General features: G+C 65.9%; 5 protein-coding genes and 4 non-coding genes across 12 annotated transcripts; all 9 read right to left on the bottom strand.

The window, feature by feature from the left end:
* Positions 1-18: 18 nt before the first annotated feature.
* LOC134153067 (alpha-actinin-3) lies at positions 19-6,560 on the bottom strand. Its single transcript, XM_062598883.1, has 21 exons — positions 6,132-6,560; positions 4,673-4,787; positions 4,464-4,583; positions 4,274-4,360; positions 4,038-4,125; positions 3,824-3,902; positions 3,670-3,751; positions 3,480-3,565; positions 3,265-3,357; positions 2,935-3,165; positions 2,708-2,855; positions 2,349-2,499; positions 2,135-2,243; positions 1,909-2,049; positions 1,635-1,817; positions 1,411-1,545; positions 1,131-1,310; positions 780-926; positions 623-688; positions 381-539; positions 19-295 (listed from the first exon to the last, which is right to left on the bottom strand). The coding sequence occupies exons 1-21, from the start codon at positions 6,255-6,257 to the stop codon at positions 137-139; spliced, it is 2,685 nt and encodes an 894-aa protein (XP_062454867.1). The 5' UTR covers positions 6,258-6,560; the 3' UTR covers positions 19-136.
* Positions 6,561-9,935: 3,375 nt separating this feature from the next.
* On the bottom strand, positions 9,936-11,413 carry TMEM223 (transmembrane protein 223). The gene is made up of 2 exons (XM_062598871.1): positions 11,137-11,413; positions 9,936-10,546 (listed from the first exon to the last, which is right to left on the bottom strand). Exons 1-2 carry the CDS (start codon positions 11,408-11,410, stop codon positions 10,248-10,250), a joined length of 573 nt encoding a protein of 190 aa, XP_062454855.1. The 5' UTR covers positions 11,411-11,413; the 3' UTR covers positions 9,936-10,247.
* A 149-nt stretch (positions 11,414-11,562) lies between these two features.
* On the bottom strand, positions 11,563-17,419 carry NXF1 (nuclear RNA export factor 1). The gene is made up of 21 exons (XM_062598884.1): positions 17,339-17,419; positions 16,567-16,768; positions 16,336-16,465; positions 16,131-16,214; positions 15,702-15,806; positions 15,496-15,576; positions 15,341-15,410; positions 15,175-15,263; positions 14,988-15,095; positions 14,801-14,910; positions 13,416-13,452; positions 13,261-13,329; positions 13,042-13,097; positions 12,853-12,960; positions 12,715-12,773; positions 12,516-12,631; positions 12,391-12,433; positions 12,207-12,279; positions 11,945-12,127; positions 11,784-11,844; positions 11,563-11,702 (listed from the first exon to the last, which is right to left on the bottom strand). Exons 1-21 carry the CDS (start codon positions 17,367-17,369, stop codon positions 11,664-11,666), a joined length of 1,854 nt encoding a protein of 617 aa, XP_062454868.1. The 5' UTR covers positions 17,370-17,419; the 3' UTR covers positions 11,563-11,663.
* A 186-nt stretch (positions 17,420-17,605) lies between these two features.
* STX5 (syntaxin 5) lies at positions 17,606-20,221 on the bottom strand. 3 transcript variants are annotated; one of them, XM_062598854.1, is made up of 11 exons: positions 20,123-20,221; positions 19,533-19,713; positions 19,361-19,431; positions 19,214-19,269; positions 19,038-19,108; positions 18,843-18,959; positions 18,693-18,749; positions 18,544-18,625; positions 18,364-18,464; positions 18,138-18,259; positions 17,606-18,059 (listed from the first exon to the last, which is right to left on the bottom strand). In XM_062598854.1, exons 2-11 carry the CDS (start codon positions 19,698-19,700, stop codon positions 17,900-17,902), a joined length of 1,005 nt encoding a protein of 334 aa, XP_062454838.1. In that variant the 5' UTR covers positions 19,701-19,713; positions 20,123-20,221; the 3' UTR covers positions 17,606-17,899. The 3 variants fall into 3 exon arrangements, with proteins under 3 accessions (XP_062454838.1, XP_062454839.1, XP_062454840.1); XM_062598855.1 differs by having other exon boundaries at positions 20,164-20,214; XM_062598856.1 differs by having other exon boundaries at positions 17,938-18,078.
* Positions 20,222-20,402: 181 nt separating this feature from the next.
* Positions 20,403-23,577, bottom strand: WDR74 (WD repeat domain 74). 2 transcript variants are annotated; one of them, XM_062598865.1, is made up of 11 exons: positions 23,413-23,577; positions 23,100-23,206; positions 22,911-23,032; positions 22,682-22,745; positions 22,442-22,585; positions 21,934-22,035; positions 21,751-21,851; positions 21,595-21,650; positions 21,369-21,511; positions 21,018-21,074; positions 20,403-20,657 (listed from the first exon to the last, which is right to left on the bottom strand). In XM_062598865.1, the coding sequence occupies exons 1-11, from the start codon at positions 23,471-23,473 to the stop codon at positions 20,493-20,495; spliced, it is 1,122 nt and encodes a 373-aa protein (XP_062454849.1). In that variant the 5' UTR covers positions 23,474-23,577; the 3' UTR covers positions 20,403-20,492. The 2 variants fall into 2 exon arrangements, with proteins under 2 accessions (XP_062454849.1, XP_062454850.1); XM_062598866.1 differs by lacking the exon at positions 23,100-23,206 and having other exon boundaries at positions 23,413-23,482.
* Positions 23,578-24,025: 448 nt separating this feature from the next.
* LOC134153079 (small nucleolar RNA SNORD31) lies at positions 24,026-24,093 on the bottom strand. Its single transcript, XR_009961106.1, has one exon. It is a non-coding gene; the product is annotated as a small nucleolar RNA SNORD31 (small nucleolar RNA).
* A 448-nt stretch (positions 24,094-24,541) lies between these two features.
* On the bottom strand, positions 24,542-24,612 carry LOC134153078 (small nucleolar RNA SNORD30). Its single transcript, XR_009961105.1, has one exon. It is a non-coding gene; the product is annotated as a small nucleolar RNA SNORD30 (small nucleolar RNA).
* A 249-nt stretch (positions 24,613-24,861) lies between these two features.
* LOC134153080 (small nucleolar RNA SNORD22) lies at positions 24,862-24,988 on the bottom strand. The gene has a single exon (XR_009961107.1). It is a non-coding gene; the product is annotated as a small nucleolar RNA SNORD22 (small nucleolar RNA).
* Positions 24,989-25,682: 694 nt separating this feature from the next.
* LOC134153076 (small nucleolar RNA SNORD27) lies at positions 25,683-25,752 on the bottom strand. The gene has a single exon (XR_009961103.1). It is a non-coding gene; the product is annotated as a small nucleolar RNA SNORD27 (small nucleolar RNA).
* Positions 25,753-25,903: the final 151 nt, after the last annotated feature.

Raw genomic sequence — 25,903 nt, 5'->3', positions numbered from 1 at the left:
GATTTGCATGACACCGCCTTTATTTGCATACTCCCCGCCCCTCCCGCAGGCAGAGCCGAGCAGGGGGCGGGGCTGCCGGAGCTGCTTCATCGCGCGCGACGCTGCGCACGGCCGGACCCGGGCGGACCGGGGCGGGTCACAGGTCGCTCTCGCCGTAGAGCGCGTTGGAGAAGGAGACGTAGTCGAGGGCTCCGGCAACGGCGTCGGCCCCCACGTACTTCACCATGCGGCTGATGCAGTACTCAGCCTGCTCGGCTGGCAGCTCCCGCCGCAGCTCCTCCACCGTGATGTAGTTCTGCAGGGAGCTTGGCATGACAGGGTGTCCCCACGGTGGAGGGCCCCAGCACCTCCCGTTGCCGTCCCATTCATGCCCCACTGACCTTGTCCCCTGCCAGGATCTTGAAGGAGGCAATGACCTGCTCGGCTGTGTCGGTCTCAGCTGTCTCCCGGGTCATGAAGTCAATGAAGGCCTGGAAGGTGACGACCCCCGTGTTGTTGGGGTCCACGAGCATCATGATCCGGGCAAACTCCACCTCACCCTTGGGAGAGACGCAAGGAGGGGATTAGTGGTGCTGGGGATGCTGAGGGTCACCCCCATGCCAGGGCTGCACTGGGCCCTTACCAGGTCGTAACCCATGGAGATGAGGCAGGCACGGAAGTCATCTGGGTCCATCATGCCGTTCCTCTTCTGCAGGAGACGAGAGTGGGCGTCACAGAGCAGGGTCCCTCACTCCATCTCCCCAGCCCCTTCAGCTGCCTCCCCACCGCCATGGACCCACCCGGTCAAAGTGGTTGAAGGATGCCCGGAACTCGTTCATCTGCTCCTGGCTGATGCCCTTGGCGTCACGCGTCAGGATCTGATTCTCCACCTCATTGATTGTCCGTGCCACTGTGGTCAGCAGCTGCTCCCAGCCCACGCGGATGTGCTGTGGGCAACGGGGCTGTCAGAGCCAGCACCCCCCCACGGCTCCCTGTCCGCCCCCCAGCAGCTCCCCAGGGCCCCCTCCAGCACCCCAACACGTGTCCTGGCTCCCCACCTCTCCCCAGTCCCCTCAGGACCTGCTTCACACTCCCAGGCATCGCTGTTGCCCTCACAGCCCTCCCCCCCCCCAGATCCTCCCAGCGCCCACCTCCATAGTGTAGTTCGTGTGCCGGTTGTCGAAGACCAGGGCCTCCTGGATGAGCTGGTGGTCGCCCTCCAGCTTGTCGATGTTGGACTTGTAGTTGATGATGTTCTGCTCATGCTGCTTCAGGCGGTTCATCTGGTCCTCCAGGGAGCCACTGGCATCCACCGAGACACGGCCAAGCTCCTGCCACAGCCATGGGTGCCGTCAGAGAGCCCCAAACATCCAGCTGGCCCTGCTACCCACCGCTCCACCCCAAGGGAACCCAGGCATCCGGGCTGCCCACCTCCATCTTGGTCTGGATCCAAGGCCCAATGATATTGGCCTGGGCGGCAAACTGTCGCCGAAGCCGCTCATTGCTCTGCTGGCGGGAGAGCTCCTCCTGCAGTGTCTGGTCACGGTGGGGAACCAGCTGCTTCACCTGCAGGGAGAGGAGAGGGGTGAGGCGCTGTGCTCACGCCCGCAACCCACAGCCCGCCCGCGCACCTCCCTACACGCCTCTCTGCTCACCATGTCCCACTTGCTGCTGATGTCCAGGTGGGTGAGGGATGTGTAGGGGTTGCCTCCACTCAGCTTGATGCCATACGTCTGTGCAATCTTCTGGATCTCTCCGTGGATGCCCACAATGGCCATCCGCTCCCGATCGGCCTCCGGCAGCGTTGCCTTGAACTGCTCGTGGGCTGTGATCAGGGTCTGCGGCGACAGGGTGGCAGACAGGCCCAATGGGCCCAGGCATCCGGGGGCCCCTGCTCCAGACTCCCCCCCCTCCCAGGGGCCCTGGCACCTGTATCTCCTCGATGCTGTGCACAATGAACATGTCCTGCAGGTCCTCCACGGCCCCATCCATCCAATTGTTGAAGGGGGCTGCTCGCTTGGCGAACTCTAGGTATAGCTGGTCGATGGTCTCCAGCAGCTTCTCCGTGCGCTGCGGATGGGGCCTGGTCAGGGGAGGCCACAGCAGGGATCCCAGACCCGGAGTGGTGATCCTGGCCCGCCCCCATCCCGTGCACCTCCAGGGCATCCCGGCGTTTCTGCGTGAGGGTCCCCAGTGTGTCCCACTGGTCGCAAATGGCCTGGCACCGCGTATTCACTGTCGCCGCGTCGTGGTAGTCCAGCTCGCTGCAGGGTGTGGAAAGGGGGTGAGGGCAGCCCGGGTACTGGGGCTCCCTGGTGGGACCGTGAGGTCCATTGGGAAATGGCAGGGAAGGGGCTGGGACGCTGTACTTGAGCTCCTGGGCGATGGCGGCGATCTGCTCCACGCGGTCCTGGTGAGCAGCCAGGTCACTCTCGAAGGCCTCGTGCCGGCGCAGCAGGGCTCGCACCTCGGTGAGTGAGGCCGCCTCGTAGTCCCGCTGCGAGAGCAGCTCCTCCTTGCCTGGGGACGGCATGAGGCTCAGTCCCTGGGGGGGGTGGCAGGACCTCATGGTGGTCCCAGAGGGGCAGCAAGGACCTCATGGTGGTCCCACGGGTGGTGGTGAGGACCATGTGGGGGACCCTAGGGGGTAGTGAGGACCCTGTGAGGGTCCGCAGGGGGTGGCAAGACCTTGTGGGGATTCCCGGGGGGGCTGGGGCCCCATACTCACCCCGCGTCCAGCTCTCGTGCAGCGTCGCCTTGTGCTTGAACTTCTCGGCCAGGTGGTCGAGGCGCTGCAGGCGCCGGATCTCTGTGAGCAGCCATTCCTCGTAGCCCTTCTCCACCTGCTCCAGCCCCTTCCAGGCGTTGGCGATGTCCTGCCGCCAGGAGGGGCCGTGAGCGGCCGCTGCTGCCGTCCCGGCCTCGCTGCCACCCACTGCAGCCACCCTGGCTCACCGACACCATCTTGCCCTCAGAGGGCATGAAGGCAGGGCGGTTGCTGAGCCGCAGCTTGGTCTGCAGCGTGTTGAAGTTGATCTCCAGCTGGCACTTCTCCTGCACGCGTGGCGGCTTGTGCACGCGCCGGTAGTCGCGGAAGTCCTCCAGCTTGCGCTGCATGGCAGCCATGCTGGTCTCGGGCGTGCGGTTCTCCAGCCAGGGCACCGTGCGACGGATCCACTCCAGGAGCTGCAAAGATAGCGGTGGGTGGGGGATTGCAGGGGAGGCCAGGCGCACAGGAACCTGCTGGGGACCCAGGTGTCCGAGCGGAGGGGAGGGGGAACACACCTCACTGGCCAGCTTCTCATACTCCTCCATGAGCTTCTCGTTCTCCTGGTTGACAGCCAGCACTTTGCAGATCCTGTTGGCAGCCGTCTCAGCCTGGGGGGGGAGATGCCATCAGGGCGGGCAAGGGCACTGGCATGACCCACTGTGCTGCCCCAACCCACTGCGCTGCCCTGACCCACTACACTGCCCTGACCCATGGCGCCGGCTGGCCTCACCTGCTCAGCGCCGGCGAAGGCATGGTAGAAGCAGGACACATAGGTCATGATGGCCTTCTCGTCTGGCTTGGGGGTGTTGACGATGTCTGGAGGGAGGACAAGAGAGGCTGGGCAGGGCTTTCCGGGAGGCATCCAGGAGGTCCTCCTCCACCACCGCCAGGACCTAGGCATGTCCCTGCCCGCCCCACACCTTCGGCATCCAGCATCTTGGGGATGTCCAGGTACTTCTCGGCGACCTCGAAGGCTGTGTTGAGGTTGCCAATGGGATCATCCTGGGAGCACAGGAGGGTCAGGGCAGGCCAGGGCTGTCAGGGACCCCTGGATCCTGCTGCATTCCCCGGTACCTTGCGGAGCTTCGCATAGTCAATAAGGTCGGGACGATGGCGGTGGATGAGGGCACAGAGGGCCAGGCCATCCTTCCAGCTGCAGGAAGCAGCGTGAGATGAGGCCTGTGCCCTGAGGTCTCCGTGTCCCCCCCAAGGCCCTGTGACCTGAGGCCCTCACATCACCTCTGAGTCCTCGTGTTCCCCCTGAGACCCTGTCCCCTGAGGTCCTCACCTGATGTGGAAGTTCTGCACATTGACGTTGCGGTACGGGGCCGTCTTCCGCTGGCACCAGAGCAGCAGCCCCTCCTTAGCTGACGTCTCTGTGGGGGAATGCATGGATCAGGGCAGCCGCAGAGGATATGGGACACAGGGAGAGACATGGGACATGGGGAAGGCATGGGACATGGGGAGGGACATGGGACATTGGACATGGGGAAGGACATGGGACACAGTGTCTCGCCCCCTCACCCTCCACGGAGATGTCCTGGATGGCAAAGCGCAGGATGATGGTCCAGATCATGCCCAACGTCATCTTGAGGTTCCCATCAACAATTTCTGGGGGCAGAGAGTTGTGTCAAGTGGAGACAGATGGACAGACTGACTCCAGGTTCCCCATGTCCCCAAGGAGCCCCATCCACATCCCCATCCCCCTCCCTACCTTCGGCCCCGATGGAGACCAGCTTCACCCCCTTGCTGGCAATGAAGTCCAGGGCCTTGTTGACATTGGCAATCTTGTGGAAGCGCATCTTGCCCTTATCTGGCTTCGGCAGCCGCTCACCTGCAGGGGGGATGAGGGGCCAGTGAGGGAGGATGTGGGGACATCCCATGGGGATGCCCCAGCTCCATTGCTCCAGCAGGTCCGCTCACCAGAAATGACCTCCAGCAGCAGCATGAGTTTCAGCCCATTGCGGAAGTCTTCCTCAATGTTCTCGATCTGTGTCCCAGCCTTGCGCAGGTGGGAGTTACACCAAGCTGTGAAGGTCTGCAGGAGACAAGGTGGCCAGGGAGGGATGGAGATGCTCAAGGGGACGCTTCTGTCCATGTGGGCCGCCTGCTCCCCTGGAGGGCATGTGGCCCTGGGCACACGTGTGCAAGCAAGTGCTGTTCCTGGGCATGTGTGCAAATGCCTTCTGTCCCTGTGCATGCGTGTGCAAAGGGAGGCCACCTCCAGGCATGCGTCTGCAAATGCCCTCTGTCCCTGTGCACACATGTGCAAAAGCTTGCCATCCTTGTGCACGCAAGTGCAAGCAAGTTCTGTCCCTAGGCACGCATGTGCAAATGCACTCTGTCCCTGTACACACACATGCAAATGTGCGCCATCAGTGGGGCCACGCACCCCCAAAGATACCTGTTTCACCACAAGGACCCAGTGACTGGTGGGAGAAATGGGCGTCGTGCGTCAACACCCTGCAAATGGCTCCAGGGGGCCCAAGAGTCTGAGGCCCCAGAGCCTGGGGCCGGAGCTGCTCACTGGATCCTCTAAAAATATCTGGTGGTGGCGCCAGGGAGGCATCGCCCCTGCCACGCTGCTGCTGCTATTTTTAGGGGGGTTCCTGCAATTTTGCCGCGTCGTCGGATTCTGGGAGAGCCGCATTCCCCCCCCCCCCCCCCGCCCCGGCTCCCTGGGAACGCAGTGCCCGGCCAGCGCAACTTGATCCTCCGGTGGGGGGGGGCGCGGACGCCTGGGTCTCTCCTCGGCCGGGGGGAGAGGGGCCCGGACACCTGGGTCCCTCCTCAGCCGGCTGCTCTGCAGCGTGTCCCCGCAAGCTGTGGGGGCTCTCGGCCCCGTCGAGCGCACGATGGGGAGGGAACCCCGGCATCCGGGTGTTCTCTGCCCCCCCCCCCCCGCCCCAGGACCCAGGTGTCCGGGAGGCTGCCAGCCCTGGAAGCGGCTGGAAAACCCCGTCCGGGGCCAGGATTCCCCAGCTTAACCCAGGGTGGCCCCAGGCATCTGAGTCTGGCCCGCGCTTTAACATCGGCTTAGAGGGATTTGGCTTGGGCCCTCGCACGGTGCACACACGTGTGCATGGATCCTCGCACAGTGAACGTACATGCACGGGGCTTCACTGGGCAAACACACATGCACAGGGCTGCACACGTGTGCATGGGGGCCTCACACAGTGAATGTGTGTGCACAGGGACCATGGGCGGTATATTTAGCCTGGGCCCCTGATGCTGGCCCTGTTATGGCAGCTCTTGGCTCGTGGCGATCCCAGCAGGGAAGCACCATCCCCACGCGGGCTCCTGCCACCGCGGCCTCCCTGGGGTGCTGCTGGCTTCCCCCGCGTCCCCCCAAACTGTGCCACGGGCCGCTGCGGGCCCTCACCTTCCGCTGCTGCTTCTCCCAGGCTGGGTCGAGCAGCAGGTCGCGGTCCCAGTCCTCCTCCTGCTGCATGTAGTCGTCAGCCATGTAGGCCATCCCGAAGGGCGCCTGGCTCTCGAGGGTGGTCATGGCCGCGCCGTCCCTGTCCTTGTCCCCCTGCCCGTCCACTGCCTGCCCCGTGCAGCCCGGCTGCCACGTGACCGGGCCCCACGGCAGATATAGGCCTGGGCGGGGGGGGGAGTAGGGGCGGATCGGGTTCCCGCTCGCAAAGGCCACGGCGTGGGGGGGGGAGGGGGGGGAATGGACGCGGACCCTGGACAGCTGTGGGGACCTCGGCGGGCGCTGGGCCACGACGCCTGGGCTCTCCACGGAGCCAGAATGCCTGGTCCCCCTCGGCAGCCTGGGCTGGGGTGTGGGGCGAGGACGCCCAGCCCCCCCCCGCTCCGGGCCCCCGCTTTGCCCCCCCCCAGCTCCCACATCCTGCTGCCCCCGGGGGCCGTGGCAGAGCAGCCCCCGACACCTGCTCCCGGCCCTCCCTCGGCTCCGGTTTCTTCTCGGCTATTCTGGGCTCGGCTCCCCCAGCGCCTCCCCATGGCTTCGGGACTGGGGGAGGGAGGGCTGGGATGCCTGGGCCCCTGGGGTGGGGGGTGTTGCACCTGTCTCTCCCCTCCCCATTCCCACTGGGGGCGCAGCAACAGTGTGTGGGGCTGTCACTGCCCGACCTCCGACGTCTGATCCCTAACGCTGGGGGGGCCCAGAACTGACCGCGGAATACCTGACCCCCCATGATCTCCGGGGGCCCAAGTGTCTGGGCCCCCCTGCTGTCCCCTGGGGCCCAGGCATCCGGGGCTCCCACTCTTCCCCCATCCCCCCCCCCGGGCGCCAGCTGTGGGGGGGTCCCCGGGGGCCCAGGCATCCAGGGCCCTGCTCTCCCCCCACCCTGTCCCCAGGGGCCCAGGCGTCCGGGCCCCAAGCCCCCCAGGTCCACGGCACTCGCACGACTCCTCCAGGCAGCCTTTAATCTGGGACAGAGCTGTCGGCGCCGGGCGCTGCTCAGGGCCGGGACGGGTCCTGCTCCGGGGCCTGTGGAGAGCAGAGGGGCTGGAGCGGGCTGGGGCGCTGCGGCCCCTGCCCGCTGCGGCCGCCTCACCTCGAAAAAGGCGTCAATGATGCGGTCGCCGGTGGCGGCGCGGGAGCAGAACTGCTGCTCCGCGCGCTCAACGGCGGCCAGGAGCCGGAGGTAGGAGAAGAGGAGCCGCTTCTCCCTGGGGACAGAGGGACGGTGGGCGCCGTCCGTGGTGCTGGGTCCCGGCTGCCGCCACGTCCCCCTCCAACGCCGCTGCCACCGCTCACTTCTCGGTGCCCTCCACGCCGCGGGCCCAGCGGGATGTCAAGGCCTCCTGCTCCGGGGCCGGGGCGGCTGCGGGGGCGGATGGGGCCGCGGGAGGCGTCAGGCGCTGGCGTGGCCCCCTCGGCTGCCCGGCCACCCCCCCGGGCCTCACCGCCGACGTCGCCCTTCCCCGCCGGCACCCTCTCCATGCTCCGTTCCTGGAGACGCAGCTTCTTCTTGTGCAGGGAGGGGGAGGGCATTATGGGAGGGGGCCCAGGCGTCCGGGCACCCCCCCCCCACCCCAGAACCCACCAGCTGCTTCTTCTCCTCCCGCTCCTTGAGCAGCGACATCTGGAAGTTATCGATGAGGACGGCAATGACGAGGCTGCGGGGGACGGGGGTGAGTGCTGCGGCCCCATGGCCCCGGCGGCCCCGGCGGCGCCCTGCTCACTTGAGGAAGGTGAAGTACTGGATGAGGATGTAGACCATGAGGAAGAGGATGATATAGGAGTAGCCTGTGGCAGGTGAAAGGGGAGTGTCCATGGGTCCGGAGCTGGATGGGAGCCTGGCACCCGGGTGGCCCTGCTCCGAGCCCCCACCCGGCCCGGGCCTCACCAGCCTGGGCGCTCTGCAGGTAGATGAGCGACCAGTCGTCGAGCGTGAAGAGCTGGAAGAGGGTGAAGACAGTGTTGAAGAGATCCCCAAAGCGCTGCGGGTCCGAGCGCTGGAACAGGTCACGTAGCAGCACGGAGAAGATGACTGGGGGTGGTCAGGGAAGAGTGGAGCAGGGCCGGCCCAGGGAGGTCTCCAAATTGTCCCCTAACAGCCCCCGGACCATCACTGAACCGCCCACAAACGCCCCTGCACTGTGCTCCAAAACGGACTTGAAACATCCTGAGAACAACGCAGAAACTGGCTGCCGAAGCAATGCCGCATCGTTGCCGAGTCGGGCTCCTCCCAAAACCTGACCCAGCCCTGAAACTGCTCCAAAGTGCTGCAGGCTGCCGCCCCGGCCAGGCCCCGAGTCGCCCCAAAGGATACAGAGGATGGTGAACATCATAAGAAGGATGGCGCCCAGCGAACGCCCCGACAGCGCGAAGGTGCCCGTCACCTCCTTGAGGTTCTCCAGGATCCTGTGGGGAAGTGGGACCGGGGGGTATAACAGAGCTACTGTGAGGATAATGGCACTGGGGTGAAGACAATGGGGCTGTGGGGGTAACGGGGATGGAGTGAGGCTAACGGGAGGGGGATGAGGCTAACAGGGCACCTGCCCAGACTGACCGCAGTGTGAGGAGCCGGTTGAGGATCTGGAGGGCGCGGACGCCCTTGAAGATGAGCAGGATGCGGATGATGGTGCTGGTCTTCAGGTAGCTCCAGATCCAGGGCTGCGCCATGATGAAGAGGAAGAAGTCCACTGTCATCACGACCACCACAACCAAGTCTGGAGGAAGAGGAGGAGGCTGGGTGACCAGCGCGCCCAGCCTGGCCCTGGAATGGGGATGTGGGCAAGGGGACTCACCCACGTAGTTCCAGAAGTCCCGGAAATAGTCAGTGCCCAGAGCCACCAGCTTGAGTGCCGCCTCGAAGAGGTACACGCAGAAGATGATGGTGTCAAGCACCGCAAAGAACCACTCTGCGGGGCGGCAGGGCTAAGGGATGGGGCGGCACCAGGGACCGTGGGCACCAGCCCAGGGGCGGGCGGCAGGGACGTTACCTCCGCGGACGCGCACGGAGATGAAGGACTGTGCCACGAGGGCGGCGGTGTGGGTGAGGATGATGATGAGCACAGCCACCTCGAAGGGCAGGGCGCGCACCAGGGCGCGCAGCGGCACCCGGGTGCTCCACAGCCCGGCGGCCACCTCCACGCCCAGGCGGCCCAGCAGCAGCGCGGCGCCGCGGCGGAGCTGCGCCGCCCGCCCGGGCCCTGCACCAGAGACGGGGCTCAGCAGGGCTCCATGGGGCCTGGCACCTCTGCCCGGCCCCCCGCTGGGCCCCCGCTACCTCTGCGCCGTCGGCCCCGCTGCTGCTGGGGGGGTGAATCCGCTGCTGCCCCCTTCTCTGTCGGCACTGTCAGGAAGTCCATGGCCGTGCTGCCGCCGCCAGCCGAGCTCTAGAACCAGGGCTCGCGCTGCGGTGACACTAAACAGTGTGGAGCTGGCCCTGGTTCTAGAGGTGGCCTGGGCTGGACGATTCCAAACGGTGCAACGTTGTTGCCTGGAGCTGTGGTGATGCCAACAGCCCCAGAACAACAGCAATGCCAAACAGCACCATGTCGTCCCCCCAAGAACTGTGGCGATGCTAAACGGCCACGTCATCCCTCCGGAGCAGCAGCAATGCCAAACAGTGCCACATGTCATCGCCTGGGGTCGTGGCAATGTCAAACAGCCGTTTTGTCGCCCCAGCCACCGAGACAGTGCGAAGCTGCCCCAGGGCTGCGGCGGTGCCCACTCCTGCCCCCTAAAGCACCAAGACTCAGAGAAAGGTCAAAGGTTTATTTGAGACCACACGGATAGCAAACGTGACCCGGTTCGTGCCACGAGTCTGCCTGGATGGTGAATGCGGCCTGACTCCCACCAGGGACGACGACCGTGGCTCGAATCCCCCCATGAGGCTGCGTGGATGGCGAACGCAGCCTCAGTCCCCCTGCAGCAGGTCAACACGAACCAGTTCCCCTTCTGAAACCACAGTGACAGCAGACGTGATGCAACCCAGTTCCCCCCTGCAACACCACATGGACGTGACCCGGTCCCCCCGCGTCCATTGCCAGTCCCCCCGCATGTCCTGACAGCCTAGAGCTTGCGGTAGGCGCCGACAGTGAGGTCGAAGAGCCGGGGGTGGCAGATGTGGCCCTGCTTGTCCAGCAAGAAGTAGAAGGGGCGTCCCTTCACCTTGAGCGGCAGGGCGGCCCGCGCCTCGGCCCGGTGGGTGCTGCAGGACACCTCCCGCAGCGGCACTGTGAAGCAGCTGCCACGGCCCAGCCCCAGCGGCCCGTGGGTGCCGATGGCCACGTGGCGGCCGCCCTGCAGCAGCGTCACCTGCCGCACTGCACGCCGGGGCAGCAGGAAGCCCGCCGCCACGATCAGCGACCCTGTGGGAGCCGGGGCAGGTCAGCGCCGGTGCCAGACTTGGACCCACATCAACCCTCTCCCCTCCAGCCTCGAATCCTCCCCTCAGATCCACATCAAACCTCCCCCCAACCCAGAATCCTCCACTTGGACCCACATTGGCCTCCCCCAGCCCTGAACCTTTTGCCCAAACCTACATTGTCTCATTTCAGCCCCCAAACTTCCCCTTAGACCCCCACTGAACTCTCTCCAACCCCAAATCCTCCCCTCTAGACCCATATTGAGTCCCCCCAGCCCTGAACCCTCCCCCGGATCTTGTCAGCCCCCAACGTGATCTCTCCCGTCACCCCCTAGGTGACCTGAGACTCCTAGCATGACCCCCCCTGCGATCCCAATGTGAGCCCCAAGATAACTCCCTGTGACCCCTGGCGTAACACCCCTTGAGTTTTCTACAACCCTTAGGTGCAACGCCCTGACCCCTCTGCGACCCTCGGTGTGACCCTTGACCCCTCCTGCGACCCCGCGACCCCTGGGATGACCCCCCCCATGATCCCCCTACGACCCTCGGTGTGACCCGATCCCTGCTGCGACGCCGGCGCGCCCCCGCCGGTACCGAGGGTGAGGCAGGAGGCGGTGAAACCGAGGCGCCACTTGTTGTCGCGGGGCCGCAGCGGGTCGTCGCCGGGGCCGTCGCCGGGGGCAGGCGCGGGGCGCAGCGCCGTGAAGGCGAAGTGCGCCAGATAGCCCCAGAAGAGCCCCTGCCCGGCGCAGAAGAGCCCCACGAGACGGAAAAAGCGATCGCGATCGTGGCGGAACAGCACCACGTCCCGCGGCACCGCCGTGTCCAGCGCCGCCGCCGCCGCCGCCGCCCGGGCCGCCGCCGCCATTGCTGCGCCGCGGCGCCGCTTCCGGGACAGCGCCAGGGCAGCGGAAGCGGTGGGGACAGCGACTTCCGTTCGGGGCCGCCATCTCGGAGCTTGGCACGAAGCCAGCTTCCCCCACCACCACCCTTAAAGGCGCAGCGCTCCCCGAAGGCAGCGGCATTTAGACGGTTTTTATTTATTTACAAAACGGTCAGGGAAGAAAATAAAACGCCAGGAAGAGGCAGAATAGAAGGGAGCGGGGGAGAAGGGGCACAGCTCACTTCAGAAACGCTACGTCCGGGATTTTCCCCTCCAGCTGCAAGACACGGAGAGAGGATTAAAGGGGAGATCGTGGCAGGGGACCCAGGTGTCCGGGCTGCCCCCACCGCCAGCATACCTTGAGCTGGGTGAAGACCTGGCCAGCCCGGCCGTAGTCCCAGTCATTGTCCTGCAGGCACCTGGGGTGTAAAAACGGGGTGAGGGATGATGCAGGAGGAGAGAAAGGGCAGGAGTGGGACAAAGCTGGGCAGCTCAGGGGGATGCTGAACAAGAACTTACTTCTGGGACCACTCAAAGTTCATGCCTGACTGCATGGAGAAGGCGGCGAGCATCTCCTGCTGCTCAGCGGACAAGGTGGGCACAGGGCTGGAGGAGGGCGTGGGCGCCGGCATGACGAAGGCCTTACGGATCTCCTCCGTGGTGGCATTGCGCACGAAGAGCTCGTCATTGACGATGCAGAGCCTAGCAAGCACATAGCCATAGGATGGGGGCAGAAGGTGAAGCAGTGCCCCCCACCACTGCCTGCCGCTGCCCCACTTACCCTGTGTTACCAGCCGGCACAGCGATGAACATCCGGGTGAAGGCGCGTACGGAGTCACGGGACTTGCCGTCCACTGCGGGGAAAAGGAAACAGTGGGTGAGCGGGAGGTGGTGGGGACAGGAGTGCAGGGAGCTGGTGGAGCCACCCCAGGGGGACGACAGGGCTGCAGTGGGGAGGAACCCACCTTCCTTGAAGATCCCGTGCACGGCAAAGCAAAGCAGTGTATTCTGCAGGGAAAGAGAAGGGCGGTGAGGGGCCACGTGTCGCTCCAGCTACTGCTGGCAGCGGCCACCACCGCCCTGCGCTCACCGTCTGGGCGCAGACGTCCACCACAAAGGAGTTGACATCGTGCTGGGTCTTGGGCAGCTCGTTGAGGAACGCCACCACGTTGAGCCGTGTGTGCTTGAGCAACTTGAAGCGCATGGCTGGGGAGGGGGGAAGGGACAGTGATGAGGCCCTGCACGGCCTGGGCACGCTGCAGGGCTGGGGATGCTGTGAGGGCACTTACTGGGGTCTTTGAGCTTCTTCACGTTCCTGCTGTCTTTGAAGTACTCGTTCAGGCTGTTCCTGTGGGAACAGCAGCACTGTGAGGCCGCAAGGAGTGCGTGGCAGCTCTGCTCCTAGCGCTGGCAGGGACGGGACCTACCTGGGCGGGTTTTGGGGTGCAAAGGGGATGCTGAGGGAGCAGCAAGCACCGTCGTGGTAGGCGTCCAGCAGCCCCTGCCGGTCACTGGAGTCGTAGATGGAGTAGTACCTGCGGTGGGGCAGGGAAAGGTGAGTGGAGAGCAAGCAAGAAGTGCAAGTGCAAGGAAAGGTGCGCAGCTGCTGCACTTACTGCTGTAGGAACCGCAGCACCAACACCTTCAGGTCATCCGAGCCAAAGTAGCTGCCCTGGCGAGAGTGAAGGGAGGGTCGGAGCCCCTACGGCTGCCGGCTCGGGGTGCGCGCAGGGACGGGGCCCCCCGAGGCTGCTGGCTCAGGGCATGCACAGGGACGGGGCCCCCCGCGGCTGCCAGCTCAGGGCACGCGCAGGGACGTCCCATGACGTCCCTACCTTGCAGGGGGGCAGCGCCGTGGGTGCCTCCACGTCGAAGGCGATGGGTGGGGGGAGCTCGTGGCCATCCTGGGAGAGAGCAGAAGAAGATGAGGCTGAGGGCAGCACCACCTCACCCCCTCTCCCCCACTTCTGCTGCAGCCTGCCTCACTCACCAGGCGCAGCAGCTTCGGGAAGCGTTCTCTGACGGAGCTGCCGGGATGGAGAGGAGTTAGTACGGAAGCCAGGCTGCGCGTGAGGACTGGGACTAGGCCTCAGCCCTCCGGGGAATATCGGCCCCCCCCGGCCTGCATGCCCCCCACCGGGCCGCCCTCCCCGGAGCCTCGGGTGCGTGATGGGGCTGCTCTGCGCAGCGACGGCCTCTTTCCTCCCCACCTTTCTGACGGCTGCCCCAACCACCCCGAGGCTGGGCTTGCCCCTACCCCCAACGGGGGCCATGGCACCTGAGGAGCTGTTGGCCCCAAGGGGCCCCGCCACGGGCTTGGGACTTACCTGGCTTGTACTCACCTGCACTCAGGTGCCCAGCGAGGAGGGGGAGAGGGAGGGGAGGGAAGGGGGCACAAACTCCCCCTGGTTGCGGAGCAGCCGTTGGCACGAGCCGCCTACTTACAGCTGGGGAGGCCCCTGCACCGGGGAGGCCCAGATCGAATTAGCAGCAGGAGAGAGAGGGGACAGTAAGGGCAAAGCGGGGACAGTGGGGTTGGGGCACTCAGGGCAGAGCCTCTTCTCCTTGGTGCCGCTCCCTCCCGGCTCCAGGAGCACCCTGGGCTCTGGGCATGGCTGCCTGTGGAGCCAAGTCCCCTGCCCACCTCGGCGGCTGGCACTGGCAGAGCTGAGGGTGCCGTGGGATCCGCCCGGAGCTGCCCGGAGCGGGCTGGAGGCCTGCGCCAGGCCTGGGATCATGGGCAGCCTCCTCACACTAGCCGCAGCTGGGCGGCGGAGTTTGGCCACTGCACGGCTGTGCCTGTCTTAGGTTGTTCCTCCCACGAGGAATCTTACCCGTCTCTGGCTAGCCAGCCATCGTCGAGGGCCAAACTGAGGCTCAAAAGGGACGGCAGCTCCGGTGCGGGGGGGGGGGGAGCTGGAGGCAATAAGGCAGTGCCCCCCGTTGTGCGCGGCAGCCCCCAGGTGCCCACAGACAGGCAGAGCGGCATGGAGAGCCCCCTCCGGGCGGCGGAGGGGTGGGAGCGGCGGGCAGGGAGTGGGGCGCTGGGGAGAAGAGGCTGCGTCTCCTGGGCCCAGGGGATGGTGGGTTGGGCGGGGGGAAGCAAGAACACAACTGGGGAAGGGGGGGAGTGGGGAGCAGAGGAAAAGCAGGGCTCCGTCCAGCTGTAAGAGACGTGCCGTCCGCAGGCTCCGGGGCTGCGGCCCGTCCGGGGCCTGGTGCCACAACCAGGGGCCGGAGGGGAGCCGGGGGGTCCGGGTGCCGGCGAGCAGAAGGCGCCGGGGGGGGGGCGGCCTCTCTTCGTCCTGTGGTGCTGCCCCCGTGGAGCAGGGGCGGCCCACGGGCCCCCAGGGCCGCCCCAAGACTGCCACTGACCTAATATAGGTGGACTGGTCGCGGAAGGCGTCGCACAGCGGGTTTCCATCCAGCCAGAGCTCCTCTAGTTTGAGCCCTTTCACCTTGTCTAGCTCCCGGTCCGATTTCAGCTGTAGAGGGCAGAGACAGGGGCTGTGAGGGTGGCCAGCGGTGGCAGAGCAGTCAGCAGCAGTAGGGCAGCACCCACCTCGTTGCGAGAGAGATCGAGGATCTTGAGGCTGGCGGCTTTCTGTGCCAGCTCGCCCAGGTCATCCAGGCGGTAGAGCTTGTTACTGCTGAGGTTCAGCGACAGCAGCTGCGCAGGCAAAACCGGAGGATGAGCAAGGTGCTGCCGGTGGCACCGCAGCCCGCGTGGATAGTGACTGCAGTCTCACCTCGGGGATGTTCTCCTCAATAATGCGCAGCACCACTAGCATGCAGCTGCGCTGGTTGAGCACCACATCTATGCTCTGCGACACCAAGTCTGCAGCGAGAGAAAGAAGTGAAGCATCTGCAGCCCGGCCTCTCCCTGCTCTCTGTGCCCCCTGCAGCAGTGCTCACCTGGATCTGCACGCAGGCTTTTGAGATCCAAGGCCTTCTGTGAACCATCGTACCTCTTGCTCATGCAAAGCTGGAAGAGCACGAACAGGGGCTGAGGAACGTGGGTGGCTGCTCCCTCAGGCCCAGGCCACAACGCAGCCCCCAGCCTGGCTCACCTTCACCTGCTCAATCTCCTCTGGCTTCAGCTCATTCTGCAGAGACTGTGGTGGAGCCGACGAGTTGATGATTATCACCACCTACAAAGGGACAAAGCAGCCCGTGAGACGCTGTCACCCAGACGGGAGCACGCCTACCTCGCGGAGCTGCTCCCACACAGTGGGGACCGCACACTGGCCCTATGGCTGGGCAGCCGCTGCTTCACCTTGTAGTTGTCTCTGTCAGTGATCTTGCGGGAGACCTGCTTGAGCGCGCTGGCAGTGGTGGCATCTTCCACGTAGAACTGGGCCCGGTTGTGGTCGTAGTGGAACTGCGAGGAGGCAGATCAGGTGCTCAGTATCAGTTTGGGCCTGCAAACGCAGCCGCTGAGGCGTGAAGCTACCCAATTCCGGAGCCCACGCATGTGCAGCATCTCCGCAGTTCCCGGGGCAGGGAACAATCCCCTGCCCTGGCCCCTCTCCTGCCACTCTCCACAGAAACTTGGCCGCTGCCAGAGCCCTGCTCCAGATGGTGAGCCCTGCTTCCCCTTTTGGGGCTGCTACAGAGGCAGGCAAGTGCCTCAGCATCTCCTAGAAAGGGGAAGTGAGAGGGGAAAGTCAGACACCTGGCTGCTCTCCCCACAGCCCTCGCTCACCTCGACAGGCGTGAAGGGAACGCTGCAGAGGTTCTGGATTGAGCTCAGCAGCCATGACTTGTCATACTTCTTCCCGTAGGGTATCTAGAAAAAAAGTCACGCAATATCAAGGAGCCATTGGGGCACAGGCAGGATGGCTGCAAGGAGCTGCCCACCAGACGTGAGGCCTCGGGCAGGACGCAGCCGCGGCTCCCGCCCTGCTCACCGTGATCTTGAACCAGTTGCGCCGGCCACCATCGCGGCTGCTGCCGCTGCTCCGCTCCGGGGCAGGGAGGTCCCGCCTCACCGTGATGTGGATGTTGGCAGCACGGTTGGGCCGTGGCCCATAGGGCAAACTGCAGAGGCAAAGGGAGAAAAATGGGAGAAACACCAGGTTCACGGGGCTCTCCGGAAGTGGTGCACAGCCCCCTGCGCCATCCCATCCCATGGCACTCACTATCGGCTCCGGGGGCTGTCATGGGCGTCGCTCATGGGCACGTCTCCGTCGTCCTCCTCCAGGCGGGTGCGGAGGCCAGAGCCAGCGTTGCCGCGGCTGCGCGCCCGGCTGTTGGCCTCGCTGTAGAGCTTGCTGCGGAACGGGCCCCGGCCCTTCTTCCGCCGCACTGAGAAGCCGCGGCCACCGACGCGGTCATCGTGCTCTGCGTCAGGAGTGAGGCCGTCAGCCACCGCCATGACCCCCCTTGCACCCGGACGCACCTGCTCCTGGTCTCCAAGATGACCTGTCCCCCCTAGCACCAGTACCGACCGGGCCAGGGCTCCCCGCGACCACCGGTACTAACTAAACCCAGGGCCGGTCCCAGCCGGTACCAACTGGGGCCAGGATCGCTCCTCCTCCCGGTACCCACCAGGCCCAGCGCTGCCCTGCCCCACAGCACCGGCAGGGCGGAGCTCCTCTCACCCCGCCCGGTATTGGAGGCCGCCGCCGGCTCCAGTACCGACAGGGTCCAGAGCTGTCCTGCTCCCTGGTACCGACCATGCCAGAGTCCCACTCCCCCCGGTACCGGCCAGGCCCAGGACTCCCAATCGCCGTTCCTACCGGCCCTAATGCTCCCCTGCCCGCGGCACCAGCAGGGCCCAGAGCCCCCGCTCACCCCGCCCGGTACCGGAGGCCTCCCCCGCTCCCAGGACCCGCCGGGCCCAGCGCTCCCCTTATCCCCGGTACCGATCAGGCCCGGAGTCCCGCCCGCTCCCGGCGCCGCCCCACTCACCGCTGTACCCCCCCTTGCCCTCCTCCGCCATCGCCGCCGCGCGCTCCCGGCAACCGACCGCGGCCCCGCCGCCGCCGCCGCCGCCGCGCACGCGCGCCACACACCCCCGTGCGTCACTTCCGCCTGGCGCCCCCGCCGCCAGCGCCCCGCCCCCCCCCTCCCCCGCTCCAGCGCCCCCTGCAGGGCACGGGAAAGAAGAGCGCGCGCCGCGCCGCGGGGCCGGGTTCGCGTCCCGCCGCCGCCGCCAGCCAGGAACGAGGCAGCACCACCGCGGACCGAAAAGTTTAATGGGGGTCATGGGCGGCCTGGGGGCCCCAGCGGGCGAGGGCACGGCCGTCACCACGACCAGGCGGCACCAGCCGCGGCCTGGGCTGCGGGGCCCTGCGTGGGGCAGAGCTCCGAGGAGGCGACGCCACAGCCCCGAAGCCCGGGGACATCAGTCTGGGCAGCCAGCGCCTCCCTGCCCCTTTCCCCGGGCACGTGTCTGGGCCCCGGGGGCCACCGCAAGTCTCCTAGCCCCGACAGTCAGAGAGGGGCCGAGTCCATCTGTGGGAAGGGTGCTCAGGCCAGAAACACGACAAAGATGATGAAGAAGACGATAAGGATGAGAAAAATCTTGACCATCAGCCAGCGGTTAGAGGTGACAGACTGGAAGTACTTGAGGATCTCCCCGTGGGCGGCCTCCACGTTCAGCTGCGTGTCCTCCACGCTGGCGTCGATTCTGCGGGCAGAGGTAGGCGCTGAGGGGAGACAGGCACCAGGGGGTGGCTGTGGCAGGGGCTGGTGCCGGGAACGCTACCTCTGGATGGTCTCCTCCTGCTCCTTCACCATGTGTGCCAGCTGCTGGAAGATGGAACCCAGCTCCACAATGGTGGACTCGATGTTCTGCATCGCGTCAGCCCGGCTCTGGATGTACGAATCCTGTGGGGTGGGAGAGGGTTGGAATCTCCAAGCAGCCTGGATCTGCCGCGTCATGTAGCGCTGGCCCGGCCCACATGTGGCCAGACGCCTAGGCCCGTTCCCACCTGCTCGTTGATCAGCTGCAGCTGCTGGCTGGTCCGCGTGTCCATGTCGATGGCAACGTCCCCGGCGTGTGGTGCCTCGTCCTGCAGCACTGCAGAGCCACCTGCGGTGGAGTGGGGCCTGAGCACGGGGCCAAGCCCCCTGGCTGCTGCCCGGGACCCCTCCGCCCCACGGGCACTCACCCAGGTTGCTAGCGGCCAGGGGCAAGGCAGAGATGGGGGCACGGGAGAAGTGCTCGCGGCGACTGCGTTGCTGCTTCAGGTTCTGGGAGAGGCAACGGCGCGGTGAGAGCAGGGAAGGCAGTGGCACGGGGCGGGGGGCGAGCGCTTACCTCTGTCCTCACTTCCAGCACAGATTTGAAGTCGTTGGACATGGAGGCCAGCTTGGACTGGTGGGGGGCAGGAAACAGGGGGTGAGCACTGACGCAGATAGAGTGGCCTCCCTGTCCCCCCACCCCGCAGTGCCCCTGTCCCCACCCTACCTGCAGCGACACCACCACTGTGTTGGAGTGGGTCTGCACGTGCCGCCCGCTCTGGCTGCCCTTAGCCCGCACTACGTCCTGCAGCTGGGCGATCTGCTTGTTGAGGCAGTTGATGTCCTGGGGGAGGAGGCAGGAGGCGTCATCAAGACCCTACATGACCCCCAGCCATGACCTGTGTTCCACCCTGGCCCCTACCTGTTTGATGATATACGTCAGCTCCTCGATCTCCACTGCCTTATCGTCGAAGAGCGACTTCCGCTTGGCCACTGCGAGTGGGTGCCAGCCATAAGGGGCAGAGAAGAGAGGGGGGAAATGAGGGGCCGGCCGCCCCCTCGCCCAGCCCCGCATCCCTCCTCCACTACTGCACTCACGGATCGTCAGCTTCTCCAGCTTGGCGAAGGTATTGCTGAGGTCCTTCCCGATGCGCCTAGAGTGGGAGAGGGCCCCGTGTGTGCTGGGGAGGTTTGTGCCGCCGCACACCACTGCCCCCCCTGTGAGCCCCCCCTGGCCCCACTCACTTGGCCATGACAGCGAACTCACTCCGTTGCCGCGCGGCGCTCAAGGCTGGTCTGCTCGGCTGCAGCCCATTCTGTGTGTATGTGGGGGGGGGGGGGAGGGTGGGACAAGTGAGGCTGGGCGCCCCCTTTGTCCCCCCCCTCCCCCACTGCATCCGCCCTCCCTGGGACTCACCTGCCTGCTCTGCAGCGACTTACAGGCAGAGAGGAACTCCTGGGTGCGGTCACGGCAGGACATGGTGGTGGCGGGGGGCACGGCAGGCGGCAGCGCCTGCGTCTGGGGGGGGCCCAGGTAGACGCCCTGCTCCGTGTTCCTAGAGCCGTGGCGGCGCCGCGTGTGCATCGGGGCTCATCGCCTGCCGCCAGCGGGACATCAGCGCCAGGCACCCGCCAGCGCCGCCCCGGTGTCCAGGAAAGTGGCTTCTCTGCCCCCGAGACCCCCAATATCTGGGGCCCAGGTACCCAAGGCCTCGCCTGCCCCCAGGGACCCAGGCGTCCAGGAAACCGGCTCCTCCACCCCCGGGGACCCCGACATCCAGGGCCTCACCGCCGCCCAAGGACCCCCACTGCCCCCCAGGGACCCAGGCGCCCGGGACCCCCTCTCCTCCCGCCACCAATGGACCCAGGCGTCTGGGCCCGCCGGCTCGGGGCCTCGTTGGGCAAAGTGGGGGAGAAGGGGCCTCCGCGGCGCCCCCCTCACCCCAGGGCAGCCGACCCGGAAGTGCTCGCGGCCCGGCCCCGGCCCCGCCCCCCCCCCGCGCTCACCGGGCCGCGACTCGCGCGCGGCGCTGCTGCTCGGGACCCACCGGCCGGGCCCGACGTCACTGCCACGTCTCCCCCGCCCCGCGCGCGCCGTGCCGCGCCGCGCCGCGTCACACGCGACGTCACCCGCCGCGCCTTAAAGGGGCAACGGCGCCCACCTGGCGCCCCCTGGCGGCGGCGCAGCGGGGCCCGTGGTGGGGCCCACCCCGATGAGCCACCCTCCCCCCCGCCCCCGTCCTTCTCCCGGTCCCCCCTTCCCGCGGCAGGACAACGGGGGACATCGTCCGGTCAGAAAGTCCTTTATGGGGGCCGGGATCGGCACCGGCACCGAGGCTGGGGGGGGCCCTGCTGGCAGCAAGCCCCCCCGTGGCCCTTACGGCCCTGGGCTCTTGCGCTTGGTGGGCCGGCAGCTGGGGGGAGTTGGGGAGGGCACTGGCTCCATGGCAGCCCAGAGTGCATCGGCGTCGTCCTCGTCCCCGTCCTTGTGCCCATCTTTGTCCTGGTTCCCGTCTGCCATGGGAGACGGTGCCTCCAGGGCCTGGGGGCGCGGGATGGTGGCAGAGAGGGTCCCAGCCCCTCCACAGCCCCCCATGTCCAATGTATCCCCCAATGCATCCCCAACATGTCCCCGCACATCCCAGTGTTCCCAACATGTCCCCCCAACACATCCGCCCGTATCCCCCCTGATGGGTCCCCCCAACATATCCCCCTGTGTCCCTGACAGGTCCCCCCATGTCCCTGTTTCCCCAGTGCATCCCCAGCATGTCCCCATCTCTCCCCATCGTGTTCCCCCAATGTCCCCCCTCCCCATGCCCAGCTTGTTCCTCCGACCCCCTCCCGGCCCCCCCCCCCAGAGTGCCCCCCACATCCCCTTGATGTTCCCACACCGGGCACTCACCTCCCAGTCCTGGTGGCTGCTCAGCAGCAGGCAGTTCAGCCGGGACTTCAAATATACCTGGCGGTAGGGGGGCAGGGCTGGGCTCAGTGCTGGGGCTGGTGGGGGACGCGTCCGGGGAGGGCAGGGAGGGGACACGGCTGGGGGGAGATGCGGCTGGGGATGACATGGCTGGGGGTGTCCATGGCCAGGGAGGGAGGGATGTGCCCAGGGTGCGTCCATGGCCAGGGAGGGGGATATGTGCCTGGGGGGTGTCCACAGCTGGGGATGGGGGCACGTGCCCGGGGACTGTCCACAGTTGGGGAGGGGGCATGTGGCCGGGGCGGTGTCCATAAGCGGGGACTCCTGCCTCACCTTGTGCTGTGGCCGCTTGTCTCGCAGCTGGTGGATGCGGAGGAAGCGGTCGAGGCCGCAGGAGGCCACGAGGGGTCGGCTGGGGTGGCACTGGAGCCCACGCACACCTCCCGCGACGCCCTTCAGGCACCGCAGCAGCTGCCCTGGAGGGGCAGGGGCAGCTGGGAGGGTGCCACCACAGCGGGGGCGCCCGGGTCTCGGCCCCAGACCCCCAGCAGCCCCTCACCTTGGCGCAGGTCGATCACAGCCAGGTCCCCGTGGGTGCTGCCCACCACCACCGAGCTGCAGGGAGACATGTCAGGGTGAGCACAGGCAGCGCCGCCCCCCCGCCACGTGGCAGGGAGGGCCCAGGCATCCAGGTGCCCCCCAGGGCTGGACTCACTTGGCCCCTGGCGTGAGGGAGAGTGCGGTGAGTGGGTGCTCGCCGAAGGACGTCTCCAGCACCGGCCGCCGCTGCGGGGAGCTGGGGTCGTAGAGACGCACCTGGGGAGGCAGCAAGGTCGAGGGGGGGGGCTGAGATACCCCCAACCCCAAAAGTGCCCCAAAGTGCCTCAAAGTGCCGGACCTGGTGGTGCGCGGTGCACGTCACAATCTTGTCGGAGCCAGGCAGGAACTGGAGGTCACGGTCCCAGATGGGGACACGGAGGTTGAGCCAGTCGTTCCTCACCTGTGGGGGCACGGGGACACAGAGGACACTCGCAGGGATGTGCGGGATATTTATGGGACACAGGGGGATGCGGGGGACACTCATGGGGATGCAGTGGGCACACTGCCACCTCCAGCACTCGCAGGGCTGCGGGGACACTCGCAGGGACACAAGGGCATGCAGACGGCCCCAACGCTCCTGGTGGCACAGGGGGACATTCGCAGGGACATGCGGGGACACGGCCACCCTTGACCCCCCTTGCAGAGGCACGAGGACACAGAGGGACACCTGTGGGGGGCACTCGTGAAGACACTCGTGAGGCAACATTTCTAAGCACTTATGGGGACAAGCAGGTACGCTCAGGAACGCTCACGGAGAGAACGCTGGTGTGGGGACAGTCATGGGGACCCCCACAGGGACCACTCACGTTCTTGGCGCGGAAGAGGGGCTCCTGGGGCCGCTGCAGGTCCCAAATCTTGAGGCTGTTCTCCCGGCCGCCAGTGGCAACACGCTGGGGCCGTGACGGGTCCTGGCGCATGCGGCACAGCCCAGTGCCTGCCTGCAGCTCCAGCTGCACCCGCAGGGATGAGGGGGAAGTCACCAGGCAGCAGGGATGGACCGAGCTGCCATCCATGCTGTCCCTGCAGCCCCCCGCTGCCACACTCACGTTCTCAGCGTCATCCTCACGCCACACCTTGAGCAGCCCTGACTCCACGCAGGTGATGAGGGTGCTGCCGGGACAGGAGAGATGCAGCCATTGGGGACAGAGGGCATAGGGTGACACCATCTCCATCTTGTCCCTGTCCCATCCTTGTCTCACCTCTATCCCCATCTCCATCCTGTCCTCATCCGATCCCCATCTCCGTCCTATCCCCATCCCTGTCCCTGTCTCCTACCTGCCATGAGCCGTCAGGCCACAGAAGGGGCCCTGGCCGCCGGGACAGAGACGTGTCGCCGTGAACTTTCCCTTCTCAGTGCTGAAGAGCTTCACAGCTCGGTCCAGGCACCCCACCAGCACCTGGGGAGCGCAGCGAGGTCAGCTCCCAGGCGCCCCCCGCCGGCCCAGGCGTCCGCCCCCCCCTCACCTCAGACTCGGCGGTGTCCCCCCAGCACAGCGCGCAGACGCCCTGGGCCCGGCTCAGCGACCCGGCGCTCGTGTAGTTTGTAGCCTGTTTCCGCTGCAGGTTCACGCCTGGGGGTGGGGTAGGGGGAGTCACGGGTTGGGGGGCCCAAGTATAGGAGACCCCCGGGACAGGGACCCGGAGACAGGAGCCTCCCGGCACAGGGACGCCCCCCCCCAGCTGAGGCAGCCCCACTGCCCGCCCCAGCTTGAGACCCCCCTCCCCCCCCGTGCCGGACTCCCCGGGCTTCCCCAAGCCCTCTCCGCCCCCCCTTCACCTTTGAGGGCGCCGGTCTCGGCCCCGACCCACACGTGGTTCCACCGCGCCGGGGACGCCATCGTCCCGGTCCGTCCCTCCCCGCGCTCCGGCTCGCTCCTCGCTCCGCCGTCCGCGCCGCCGCGGTTCCGGCTGCGGCCGGACCACTGAGAGGGCCGGACCGCCCGGGCGCGGGGGAAGCAGAAGTGCGTCAGGGAGCGCGCCCCGCCCCGGGGCGGGGCTCGAGGGGCCCCGCCCCTTCCCGGCGCCCGGGACAGCAGCGCGGGGTCCGTGGCGGCTTCTCGGCCCTTCGGCTCCACGCGGCGGCTTGTGCCCTCCCCCCGGGCCTCCTTCAGCCCGCACCCATCCGTGCGGACACGGCCTCCAGAACGAGCTCCCCCCCCCCCAACACACTGAGTCAGGTGGAGCCAGGGAGCTGCAGAAAGCGCTTTTATTCACACAAAAGGGGAGCACATGCAAGGAAAGCCGCTCTTCCCCCGCAGCACACGGCACCGATGCTGGGGCAGGACACAGCTCCAGGCCAGTGTGGCCTTTCCACAGGCCTGCAGGCACAACAAGATGGCTGTTACCAGCTGTGAGTAAAACCCCACCACAACCCCACGCGTCCAGTGCCGTTGGCCTCAGGGGGAACCACTCAGTCACAGGCATCAGACTGGGGCGGTATCGTATCATCCTTGGCCGGAGCTGCAGGATCCAGCCCCATCCTGCACCCACACTCACCAGCTGCCGTTACTTGATGCCTCTGGCCACCTGCAGATAGAGCACAGAGCCATCAGGGCCACCCCAGCACCATCGCTGCTCCCCATCACTCCCATCTGGCCAGCAGTTTTTCAGCTGTTCGGGTGTTTTCATACAAGTCAAAGTGAGCTAGTTTTCCTCATCACTAAAACTGCAGGAACCAGCTCAAGCCAGGGAATCACCCACTACCAAGGAAGAACAGTGATCCCAGGCACTTGCATACCTTGGTCAGCCATGGCAGCTACCCAGGGCTGCACAGAGCTCAGCTGAACAACTCCAGCCACCAGCTTCCATCCTACAGGGAGAGAAAAACAGGAATTTGAGTCACTCCAATTTTGGATGCTCCCAAAGAGCAGCAGCTACTGAGCTGAAGCAAAGTCTGTTCCCCAGTGGAGCATCAGAATCCAAATCCTCAACATCAGCCTTCAGCCGAACGAGATTCCAAAGTGGATTCATCACAGCAGCCAGGAGAGGCAGCTGCACGCCACCCCCCACCCCCACACTGCCAACAGACCAGCCTCTCTGCACTGCTCCTCTGCCACTGTAAGGACTGGACATGAGCAGAGGCAACTCACCTGCACGGCTGGACTCAGGCCAACAGCAGTCTGAGCACAGCTTCAGGCTCCTGGAAGGAAGAGCACCTGTTAGTGTCCAGCTCTCACAAGAGCAACTGGGAGCCAGAATCTGGGCCAGCACCTGGCCCAGGCCTGTGTCCCCTCAGACAGTTCCTCATGGAACGAGCCATCCTCCTCTCCGGCTGCCGGCACCAGTGGGTTCAACCTTTGCAGGTTCTGGCACCAGAACAGGCAGTAAGACATGTGAGGTTTTCCTCATCAGGACACAGGCTAGGACTTATCATAGAGTACTGTAGAATTATTATCACAAATTGGAGCAAGGAAAGTTTGGGAAACTCACCGCTTCCTAGTGTCACCAGCAACAGGGCTGCAGAAGGAAGGGAGAGGTCAACAAAAGCAGCAGCAGAGCACAGCCGCAGGGCCGGGCCATCGCAGTCCGATCAGGGCTTTGGTAACTCAGACCTGCCATGAGACTCGTGTCGTCCAGCTCACGGTGTCATCCCTTCAGACTGCTCCGTGCCCGCCCAGGCCACTCACCCCCTCTCCCATCCCCCCTGGGCAGCTCATTGGGAATGGAGGCATTTACCTGGGGCAGCATGGCCTGCTCCAGAGGCATCAACCTGGGGGGAGGAGAGCACCGGTGAGATGGGCTCCATGCTGAGAGCCTGCCACCACCAGAGTTCCAAAACACCCTTTGGGAGCTCTGAAACACTCTGAACAGCTGTCTTCAGAGTTCTGCTTTCAGAGCCATAATGACTCACACAACACAGGAAGCACTAACAGGGATCCCAGGTCAAGTGGAAACCAGCCCCTCTCCATTACTCACCTGCAGAGGGAGATGCTAAGGCCACTTCTGGAGGCTTGGAGCATGATGCTGAAATAGATGAAGATTAAATTGCAATTCTGCTCTGCAAAGCCCTGCACAACCTGCTCCCTATGAGACTACCCATGCTCCGTGGTTCTCAGGATAAAAGCTGGCATCACAGACACTCAGCCATATGCTTGTCTGTTTTTATTCATCACTGAACAGCAAAGGAGCAGCTGTGGCTTGACAGCCTGTTGTAAGATCATGCTCCACTAACAAGCTAGCAGTCATTTTCAAGACCATCAGTACACGACAACCCCAGCTGCCTTCCCCACAGGGACAAGGACTTATACAAACATTCCTCCCATGGGATG

Source organism: Rhea pennata, chromosome 38 (assembly GCF_028389875.1).
Source record: "Rhea pennata isolate bPtePen1 chromosome 38, bPtePen1.pri, whole genome shotgun sequence".
In the NCBI taxonomy this organism is placed as follows: Eukaryota; Metazoa; Chordata; class Aves; order Rheiformes; family Rheidae; genus Rhea; species Rhea pennata.
This window is presented reverse-complemented; position numbering and strand designations above follow the sequence as displayed.

Coding starts and splice junctions, on each gene's coding strand:
- NXF1 (XM_062598884.1), bottom strand. CDS start 17,369: ATGGCGGAGGAGGGCAAGGGGGGGTACAGCG. Junction 12,774..12,852: donor GCACCCCAAAACCCGCCCAG/GTAGGTCCCGTC, acceptor CTGTTCCCACAG/GAACAGCCTGAACGAGTACT. Junction 12,434..12,515: donor TGGACGTCTGCGCCCAGACG/GTGAGCGCAGGG, acceptor CTTTCCCTGCAG/AATACACTGCTTTGCTTTGC.
- TMEM223 (XM_062598871.1), bottom strand. CDS start 11,410: ATGGCGGCGGCGGCCCGGGCGGCGGCGGCGGCGGCGGCGCTGGACACG. Junction 10,547..11,136: donor CGCCTCCTGCCTCACCCTCG/GTACCGGCGGGG, acceptor CGGCTCCCACAG/GGTCGCTGATCGTGGCGGCG.
- LOC134153067 (XM_062598883.1), bottom strand. CDS start 6,257: ATGACCACCCTCGAGAGCCAGGCGCCCTTCGGGATGGCCTACATGGCT. Junction 3,752..3,823: donor ACTATGCGAAGCTCCGCAAG/GTACCGGGGAAT, acceptor CTGTGCTCCCAG/GATGATCCCATTGGCAACCT. Junction 540..622: donor TCTCCATGGGTTACGACCTG/GTAAGGGCCCAG, acceptor GTCTCTCCCAAG/GGTGAGGTGGAGTTTGCCCG.
- WDR74 (XM_062598865.1), bottom strand. CDS start 23,473: ATGGCGTCCCCGGCGCGGTGGAACCACGTGTGGGTCGGGGCCGAGACC. Junction 21,651..21,750: donor TCCCTCACGCCAGGGGCCAA/GTGAGTCCAGCC, acceptor GTCTCCCTGCAG/CTCGGTGGTGGTGGGCAGCA. Junction 20,658..21,017: donor GCAGCCACCAGGACTGGGAG/GTGAGTGCCCGG, acceptor CCGCGCCCCCAG/GCCCTGGAGGCACCGTCTCC.
- STX5 (XM_062598854.1), bottom strand. CDS start 19,700: ATGCACACGCGGCGCCGCCACGGCTCTAGGAACACGGAGCAGGGCGTC. Junction 19,270..19,360: donor GAGTTCGCTGTCATGGCCAA/GTGAGTGGGGCC, acceptor CTCCCACTCTAG/GCGCATCGGGAAGGACCTCA. Junction 18,060..18,137: donor CAGGAGGAGACCATCCAGAG/GTAGCGTTCCCG, acceptor CTCTGCCCGCAG/AATCGACGCCAGCGTGGAGG.